Raw genomic sequence first — 11,182 nt, 5'->3', positions numbered from 1 at the left:
TCGGCGTGCTCCGACCGGTTGTATATGATGATAACATCGTGTTGCGTCGGTCTACCCATACGGTAAACAGACAATAGTACAATACCCTACCCTCTACCCAATACCTAGGCGTACGACGTACCCTTAATGATATTATCTATTTATTTATGTATAGTTTATAGTATTTAATGTGTTTTTACTTAAATTATTCGATTAAGAATATAGCTGTGGTTTAATTAAACTATAATTGTATTCTCTATTCTACTCAAGCATTAGATGCAGTTTCATTAATTTACAATTTTCCGACAATATTCTTTGCCATCAATGCCATCCAGTTGCCACAGCGTCTAAACGCTTTACGATGTCATAAGAACTAATACTGAATCATAATTTAATTCATTCTTTGTGTAATAGAGTTAACATAATTTGTTTAACACCGTCAAAATGTTGCGCACCACAAGATTCTTGGCTATTTTAAAAAAGTTTAACGCTAATTACCCTGAAGATATAAAAGTTCAGATCAATGATGAATTTCTAAGAGTAAGTTGCAATTCACAAAATTTTTCAAATAATCAAAACATTTTAACTAATAAAAACAAATTTGAGCGTATATTGTACACTAATATTATCTATGAGGCTACTTATAACATACATACATATTGTACAATAAAATACATCTAATATCATATGTCTATGTTTTATTTTATGTGTTTTTACGGCAGCACATGTCCTTAATTAAATAATTTTGAGCTAAAATATTTTTTATAGCCTATTTCATTTCAATGTAATTATTTTATGTTAAATAGTACTTAGATGATAAATAGGTAAAAAAAATATATAAAGATAAAGATATACTATTAAAAATATTGTTAAGTTATAATACCTATTGTCTTAATTATGTTGATTATTTCAGGCAATAGAAGAAATATGTGATGGATTACTTACTGTAGAGATTGTATATACCTGTTTGACTTTAAATTCACAAATGTGTCAAATTTTAAAAAATTTATCTTCAGTGATGAAACATTTTCTGTATGCTGATATTGCTGAACCTGTGAGTTAAATACCTAATACTTATGTTTATAATATGATATATACATGTTTTGTTCAGCAGTATAATATATTTTTTTTCAATTTCTTATTATTTTATTATAAATGTAAAGTAAGTCCTCATTTAACGTTGAGGTTAGGTTCCTGAAAAACACTAATGTTAACCAAAAAAATGTTAAGTAAAATACTTTTTACATACACTCTATTATAATGGGTTCCTTCCGATAAAGAACAATATGTATTATCTCTATATATTTATGATATAACTAGACTACTTAACAAACTTCCATTACAAATGTAACTTGGGTGTTTTGTTGCTAAATTTTAATTTATAAATTGACAAATACTATGTAATAATAAAATAATACGTAATAGTACAAACATCAAAAGTGTTGTTAATAAAATGATTAACAATTACGAAGTACATATTACCCAAGATAAATAAAAAATAGTATCTACGTATGGTAGGTATGTCAATAACAATAACAGCATCATTTGAAAAAGGTCAACAAAATTAAATTAATTATATATAAAATATATATAAATATAACAAAATTTGATGAAAACATATATTACAAACAATGTTATACTGAAACCGTTGCAGTGTTAAACGAAACCTAAGGACTTGAACTTCTATGACGCAATAGTGAAATAATGCTAAAATGAGGTGATGTTAAACGAGGATTTATTGTATTTTACTTCACATATTTTAAATTTCCAGTGGACTAGTTTGAAATTTAAAATATGATTTAACAATTTTTTTTTTCTCAACTGTTAAATATATATTGTTAGTACAACATACTTTAAACAGTTAAAATCCATATCAATGTGATATCTGTACAATCGTATCTCTTATTTATTGAAACACTACCAACCAGAGTTTTAATTTTTTGTTGTAAATAAAATAATCTGATTATTGTTTTAAAATTATTTGTTTAGTTATATAACTATACTGCTTACAAAAAAGTATAAACATAATAAACGTTTGGTAGACTTAATTTATTTTAAGTATTATTACAACAAGAGTAATACTTAATGTACAAACTATGTTTACTATTTTTAGCTTTGATATTTCATTTGTAACTATATATATATAGATTTCAAAGCCACAATAAATCCTCTTATCTCTCTCTTAACTACAATCATAAATAAACTTTTAAGCAATGATAAATAGATCTCAAAATATTAGTCACCCGCTAACAATATTACTTTGGAATGCTAACGGTCTAATCCACCAAATGAATGAATTAAAAGCCTTCCTCTCACAAACAGATATAGATATTTTACTGAAATTGGCCTCATGATTTACTTCGCTAAATAAAAAAAAAAAATACCAGTTTGAAGTAGTGTCAATAGACATAACTTCACTCAAGCCTCCAAACCTTGTAAAAAAAAAAAAAATATCAAATTAACTTATTGTTTTAATTTTATTACAGATTGTAAATATACTTATATTAAAAAATAAAAATAAAAAATTATTTATATATATATATGCATGTATATTATTAACTATAATATATTTGCCCTTTGTGGAGTAATTTCTTAAAAATAAATATAAGTATAATATTATTTTGTAACAAAAAATGTTCTAGCTTGATGTCAAAAATTTCATTCTATTTATGAAATTAAGTGAACTTATTACAAGATTTAAAATTTTAGTAGCATCAGAATTAAATGATGACAATTCCGTATTACAAAATGATGATAATTTGTTTAATTGTGAAAAGGAAGAGTGTATTTGCAATACTTATAAATCAAAACTAAAAAACTTTAAAACTAACTCTGATAAATCAGAAATATATGAGATAAATGAGTATTTTGTAAGTAATCAAAATTTGTAAAAAAAATATATTACGTTTTCTAATTTATAATATTTTTTTTATTTCTTTTTCAGACTTGTTTTCTAATTGAATATTTGCTATTGCTATCAGAATTAAAAACCAAAGATGTTCTACTCGAAAAAAATATTAAGCTCTTAGTAGATGTTGCTAATGATGAGATTTTAGCTAAAAGGTTCCATGTTATTTCAGATTTTCTTCCTCAAAAAACAAAATTAATTATTTTGCAAAAAATTACAAATTGTATCATCAAGCCAGAATTTAATTTAGAAGATTGTAAATTCCTACAGACTAAAATTAAAGATTACAAGTAAAAGCTTATGTTTCTATTGATTACAATTCATTATGTATAATATATTTATTATAATTCTATCATCAGGCTCCAAATGATTGTGTAGTTATTATAATGTTCAATTAAAATTGTATATAGTTTTTAAAATTAATTTATAAATATAAATTAAATATTAAAAACATATTTTTACAAAGAGCTAAGAATAGGAGCATTGAATTGTTCACAACTTTTAGGCACTGTATGCCTTAATCAAGGCCTATCATTCATATGTTAGAAAATGTTTATCTCAAAACTTGTAATGTACTTAAAGTGATATTTTTATTTTTATATCTTAAAATACTATAAGACTATATAACTTTTATAAGTTCTATATTTAACTTAAAATTTGTAAGAACATTTTACTAAAATATTGTCTTATAATATAATACCTAATATTAAAAGGCAATTTATTACATTTATTTTTTTACAGGTCCGAAATATGTGCAGTAATTTTTTTTACGCTTCAAAATATTTGTGAACATTTAGAAAATGAAAAAATCAATCAATCATCACTAATTTTATCCAAGTTTAATGTTGAAAGTATTATTTCTTTAATTGATTCACCTCCTGATCTTTCTTTTGAAAGTACTTTTGAAGAATCTACAAATTGTATTACTTTTAAAAAATACAAAAAAGTTTTAGAAGTACCTTCAGATAAAATCAAAAGGTATGTTATTCTATTTAATTTTTAATAATAATATTTATATGTTTATTTATGTTTAACATTTAATTGAACTAAATTTAGGGTACTCTTTTAATATGTTACCTACCCAGGACCCCGATTCATTTTATTTTGACCACTATCCATTCCTATTTTGTATCTATATACTCCATCACTTATCATCAGAAATGTTACTTACACAATATTTAATTTTGTTTACTATTATTAAAATCAATTATATTAAATAATTCTTTTAAAAATTTAGAAAAAGTAGACAAATGAGTACTGCTGTGCATAAGATCTTGAGTGGGTCACTATTATAGTTATGTTAAACAGTTTCCATTTGAGTGAAAACGGTCTGTAAGACTATATCACTTGATATATTTCATGATAAGGTTATTTATATCATATCTCTTAAAGTCGCCTATTTTATTTTCAATATTACTGTAGATTGATTTAATTTTTTCTTGGATAATTATTATAATAATATACATTTATACCATATTATAAGAGTTTATATAATTCAAACTTTAATTTCTAATATTATTTTAAAATAAATCAAAAATATCATTGCGTGTAGTAACATTCATAACAATATAGTATACATAAAAATTTTAAGTTTCCACAAACAATGTTATGCGTTGCCCAGCCAAAAGTCACCCCAGGTGAAAACCGAGATTTTTTAAATTATATTAATAATAGCTGACCCGGCAAACATTTATAACAATTATAAATTCGATCTCTAAGGGGGTAAAAGCTATAGATATATGTATTTTTTAATTGTTTCATAATGTTTTTTATTTCTTCTAAGTGGTTACTAGGATACTAAAAATATGTCTAATTACTTTCTTTTTTTTTTTATTAATTTTGTGATAATATATACCGTCCCCTATTTCAACCCCTTACAGCCCCTTTTTAGTATTAAAAAGTAACCTACATCCTTTCTCAGTGTCTAAACTATATATGTACCAGATGTCATTTAAATCGGTTCAGTAGTTTCGGAGCCTATTCAATACAAACAATCAAATCTTTCCTCTTTATAATATTAATATAAATAACAAAATAATTAACATTGTTATTTATTGTTTAAATAAGTAATTTTGTTCAAATTTTAATTTAAAATGTCTATAAACATAATTGCCTTTTTACATTTTATGGTATTAGTAAGATAGCTATTTATAAGAAGCCATGTATTCAACTTTCATAACTAAGTTTTTATGAATTTCTAACAACGAAATAGTATATAATTTTTTGTAATTTTGACTAATTTCATAAAAATCTAACTTCAAATGTATATATAAAAAAAATATCACTATAGATTTATAATGGTACCATGAAAAAATAACCCCGGAAATTTAGTCCCCAAATAAAAAAACCCTGAAAAACCAATCCTACATGAGATTTTGTATAAAATGTTGCAAATTAATCTAAATATTAGTATTGTATCATTGTGTATAATACAATTATTTATAACATATGTACATACAACTTTTATGTCCCCACAAATAATGTTAAATTTGGATTCAATGATAAATTATTATACAGGGTGATTCTTTTATCATAAAACACTCATTATTTCAAAAAGTATTTGTTTTTGAAAATATTTTTTTAAGTTTTTTACTTTTTTGAATGACATCATTAGAGTTAATTTCATATTCCAAAGCAGAATAATTTTCTGAGTATTTTGATAAATAAAAATCGAATTTAGGACGAGTAGTTTATAAGTTATAAGTATTTAAAGTTTTGATGTGTGGTGTGGAGTGGTACGGGTTACTCCGCAAAATCTTTGTCCGCTACTCCGCTTGTTTAAACTTTAAATATGTATAACTCATAAAGTCATAAACAACTCATCCTAAACTCGATTTTTATGTATCAAAGTACTCTGAAAATTATTCTGTTTTGGAATATGAAATTAAAACTATGTTGTCATTCAAAAAAGTAAAAAACTTAAAAAAATATTTAAAAATATAATATTTTAATAAAAACATTGTTTTTTTAACAACTTGAAACTATGTAATAAAATGTTTTCAAAAACATGAATGCTTTTTGAAATAACAAGTGTTTTATGATAAAAGAATCACCCTGTATACCTACGAAAAAACGATTCAGAGCACGGTACTACGATCTGTTTGTCGTATCGATCAGATATATAATAATTACAGACATTTACCGTGATTGAAAAATTGACTATTTGTTTTATATTTATAAATTATTCACATTGTATTACACATTTATAATTAGGTATAATAGAAACAATCATTTTTATTATAGGGTTATAGTTTCTGGGGTTATTTATTAGGCAAATCATTTATAATATTTTTATACAGATACAAGAGATCTTGTATTACATTTAAAGAATTTTGACCTGGCTAATAATCTTTTGTTGACATTTATAAAAAGAAAATTTTTTGCGTATAAATAGCTCAAAAAATTAAAAAATTATATTATATATAGAAACTGATACTATAAATCCATAGTAAAAATTACAAGTTTTTGTGTATTGGTTTTTGAATTATAACAAAACTAAGGGGATTTGATGCCGATTTTTTCTGTTTATATCTTCTTATATTCGTGGAATATAGAAATTAAGTTATTTTCTTTGTAAAATGTACCGATTGATCAAGTAAAGTGATAATAAATCGGAAAATTATAATCTTATATACTTTTATTGTTACAAGAAATATACAATCTATACAAGGAGCACAATAGTTATATGAGATGAGGGTTATAATAGCTGATACATAAGGATTATGAATTCACCTATTAGTAACATTGTGCTATCTTAAATCTAAAAAAAAACTATATTAAAAAGTAGAAATTAAAAATTGTCATATTTAAAATTTTGAAAAAGCCGATCTCAAGTAGACTTAACAACAAATTCAAATCAGTTATTTGTTTATCTATATTTTAGATCAATTGGTTCATTTGGCCAAAACATGTCTACATTTCTGTATTCTGTGTGTATTAGGCAAAGACAAAAACAGTTGGTATCAAATCCCTTTAAGTAATCAATGTAGTCAATATCTTATATAATATATAGCATAAAACTTCTTATTTTTGAAAAAAAAGTATTGAACATTTTTAATTTTTATCTCTAAAGTACAAACTAGATACAATGGCTATCCAAAATCACCCTCAAAATAGAAAATTGTAACATTTTATCAACAACTTATCATGTACTCAAAAAAACACTCCATTGAAAAGCCAGTAATTCTCCGCTCATAATCTAAAATGAAGATTGGTTAAATTAATGTTATACTAAAATGTCTCTAAACACATTCTGTGTTTTTGCTAACAGCCACAACTCTTATTTTTATTAACTATATGTTTGACAAGTTAATTTCTTAATTTAAGATATGGGATAAAGGAGTTAGCAGTTATAAGATTTATAATTAATTTCACATAGCCATCACAATTTTTTTTTTTTAACATTTAGGGGGTGTTTGATGAACTTATAACCCCCCTCCCCTCTCCTCTCTTCCACATGTTTATTGTCTGATCTGTATGATATGATAGATACCGGTAATATGCTTTGGTCTCCAGGTCATCTCTTAACATTTCAATAATAACCAACACACCCAGAAGTATCTATAGTTTTATAAATTGAAATTAGTTTAGATTTATAATATTATTAAACTAATAAATATAATTTTTTTTTCCAATTGTTCCAGATGTTTAGAAGTCTTAAAATTATTAAACATTTCAATAAGAGGACATCATCAAACACAAATTAATAATAGTCCATTTTCATTAGTACTGCTATCCATTCTTTCAGAGTTTGTTATGGCTACTAATCTTGATAATGTCAGTATCGCAAAGTTGATTACAATTATTATTGGTAATTATATTTAAAATAGTTTCAATATTTTAATATTTTAATCTTGATTATTTTTATTATGTAGACTTTTTAAAAATCTGTGGACTTCCTATGCATTTCCTTGCGGTGTCATATGCATTCAATATTTATCAAAAATTGAAATCTGACGATGATCTAGAATCTAAATCAATAAACTTATTTAAAAGTATTTCAATCAGAATACTTAAAGATACTTTACATAATCAATATATTACAAAGGATTTGGAAAAAATCATTAATGATGAAAAAAATTGGGTAGATACAGTAATTATAATGTCATGTTTCTTGGGTGATATTCCGGTGAGTTTTTTTACATTTCTTGTGCTAATTAATTTTCTTTAATTGCTCTTTTGTAATTTGTATTTTCTGAAACAATTTATTATCTATTCAGTTATATAATATTTTTGAACGATATTATAAGTTTATTTAAAAATTAAAAATATATTATTAATAACAAAAATTTTGTATTTTAGGAAACGCAATTGATTGCAAATACACGTTTTATTGATTTGTATTATGCTCTTAATGAATATGTAGTACTTTCTTCCAACTATATGTGCTCACAAAATCATCTATTAGTTTACCCTTACTGTGTATCGTTGAATTTTTCAATAGTAAATAAAAATAATGATTGCTTATTCAATAATTTAGCTATACTTGATGATTACATAACTATTTTAGTAAGGATATTTTAAATACTTATTATTATTGTATATATAATGATATTCTACCTGTATTATCTTATTTATGTTTTTAGTTCAATGAAGATTTAAAAGTGGGATTGGAAAATAAAAAATTTCTTTTAAATACCATTTTTGAACATTATGATGTAATTGCTCACTGTATACCAAAAGAGTTCTTATTAAAATGTTGGAAATATGTATTAAACCCTATAAACATGGATGCTAATATTTCTAAAAAATTATTGGATTTGTGTTCTTCTAATGATTTAATACAGTTCATAAGTATTTTGAAAATTGAAACAGTAAGATATTAGATAATTTATAATTAATGCTGATGATGTCTACATCTTTTGTCTTTTCTTTTAGTAGCCTAAAAGAAATATGATAATTTTTTTAACTACTTATTTTGTTTTAGAAGTTTAAAAATATTGAATTTCTTATACTTCATATACCTAATGTGTTAATAATAAAGAAAAATATTTTTTTAATTATTTTATTGATATTACAATACTTTAACTCTTTATATAATGACATACATTTATTATTATTATTATTATTATTATCTATACCTAAATTAAAATTAAACAACTTTTTATTAGATGAAAATCATTGAAGGAAATGAACAAGCTATAAATCAAGATTACTATAAATATATACACGAACTATGGTCTTTTTTACTAAATGTTTCATTGTTTAATCAGAAGAAAAAAATTCGCAAGGATAATATAAATCATTTTTGTTTTGTTTTGAATAGAACTTTCTTGTTTAACACAAAAAACATTCAAACAGAACAAGGTTTGATTTTATTATTAAAATTAGTTAGTTCGTTACTTCAAATACACTGGGTAAGATTAATCAATTAGTTTATTAATACTTACTAAAATAGTTAATATGTGCATTTACTATTAATTCAAAGTTTATGTACTATACAAAGTATATTTATTTTATATCTTTATCACTTAATAATCTTTGGTTTTATTTACATTACTGAGTGTCTGCAGTTTTCTAAGAATAAAAAAATATGGAAAAATTAATATTTTTGAATAAAATATAAATAACCATTTTTATAATTTATAGTATTTATAATCAATGATAAAAACTCACTATAACATGGATAAAGGGCTTAATTTTACATTTTCATAGTTAATTAATAAATTCTAATATTTATCCAGAGGCCCATATTGTGTTAGCCCTGTAAAAATTAATTTTTTTATATTTATTTATTTAAAGACAAAAGGTAACAATTCTTGTGTATTGTATTATTAAAAGTATCAAGCATTGTTATGTGACCTATTTATAATATCCAAGATTTATATAAATATAAAATATAATCGTGATTTTCCAAAAATATATAATCAATGGTTGGTTTTTAACTCCCAAAAAACAATTTAAGGTTTTCTTTGTAAATTATTTTATGTTGCATTTAACATTGAACTCTATTTATTTATACAATAATATTATGTGCAATATTTTATGTTTAATATAGATAAACAAAACTACAATGATAAATTGTTCATTGAGAATAATGACTTTTGTTGAAAAAAGTACAAGCAAAGCAGCACAATTACTTATAGAAGCTTCTGAACTTTTAATAGTTCTTTATAAATGTCCAAATAATTCTATAAAACCCTATTTAGGACTATACGCTACTACATTTGCCAACTTTTTAAAAAAATGTTTGTCATCTGTATGTCCAATGGACACATCGATAGTTGATAAAAATTATTATATACCTTTCCATAAACTTGAAAAGTAATGAATACATAATACAATTAATTTCTATAAAATAATTAAATTTCTAATATTAATTTTATTGTTTAGGTGTTCCAGTTTATTCAAACAAAATAAAAGCGATTTTGATATTATATGTCGTTATATAATAGAAGACTTAATTGAACTTGTTTCAACAGAAGTAAATTTTGTTGGAGTAATTATGGTAAGATAAAAGATGTTCTACTGTAAATCATATTAATATTATATTAAAAATTTACAGAGACATTTTTTTAATGTAATCTTCAATATGATGGATGTTTGTTCGCCTGATGAAATGAAAAAATTAATGTTGAATATTCATGGTCCCTCTTTGCTGATGTTAAGAAAAGCATACGTAGAATACAGATCAAATGTTAGATTTACTGGAAGACTTTAAATTGTTTATTGTTTATTATCTTTTAAATTTAAAGTTTTTATATCATTAAAGTATTGAGTAAATATTTGTTATATGTATGTTCAATAAATAAAATACCTTATACCTATATATATTTTATACTTTAAATTTATTGCCTTTTAAATTATTCAATTTATAATTGCATTGAGGTTTTTACATTACTGTATTAAGATAATATTGCATAATTTTAACATACCTAATATTGTAATATTATTAAATTACATATTTTTAGATTCTGAATGAAGTGAGGAATGTATTGATTTTACAATGATGTTGGTTTTTTTTTTGTGTCTGGTATCACGTTTTGGAGTAGAAATAATACCTTGATTTTTTACTTCAGCTCCATTGAAAAGTAAAATTTATCTAGTTGGTTGGTACTTTGGGTGGTCAAAAGTAAAAAATTTCCAGTAGGTTTCAAAAGCGTTAGGAAACACCCTAAAAAAATTATGGAATACGAGAATTTTTATACATTATCAGTTTTCAACAAAATCTATTTTTTTATTTTATTGTAACTTGAAAACGAATTATTGTAAATGCTTGAAATGTTTATATTAGCGTTATCTATTTATGTTTTGACTTTTTAAGCTATTTATAGACAATTGAAATTTTCGATTTTT

At 23.4% G+C, this 11,182-nt stretch overlaps 1 protein-coding gene across 1 annotated transcript; it reads left to right on the top strand.

Moving 5' to 3' along the window:
- Positions 1-15: 15 nt before the first annotated feature.
- LOC132921812 (uncharacterized) lies at positions 16-10,655 on the top strand. The gene is made up of 13 exons (XM_060985021.1): positions 16-519; positions 893-1,033; positions 2,622-2,849; positions 2,924-3,177; positions 3,629-3,865; positions 7,531-7,697; positions 7,762-8,015; positions 8,189-8,395; positions 8,473-8,700; positions 8,998-9,243; positions 9,885-10,150; positions 10,220-10,334; positions 10,392-10,655. The coding sequence occupies exons 1-13, from the start codon at positions 424-426 to the stop codon at positions 10,545-10,547; spliced, it is 2,595 nt and encodes an 864-aa protein (XP_060841004.1). The 5' UTR covers positions 16-423; the 3' UTR covers positions 10,548-10,655.
- Positions 10,656-11,182: the final 527 nt, after the last annotated feature.

Source organism: Rhopalosiphum padi, chromosome 2, assembly GCF_020882245.1.
Source record: "Rhopalosiphum padi isolate XX-2018 chromosome 2, ASM2088224v1, whole genome shotgun sequence".
NCBI classification, from domain to species: domain Eukaryota; kingdom Metazoa; phylum Arthropoda; class Insecta; order Hemiptera; family Aphididae; genus Rhopalosiphum; species Rhopalosiphum padi.
This window is presented reverse-complemented; position numbering and strand designations above follow the sequence as displayed.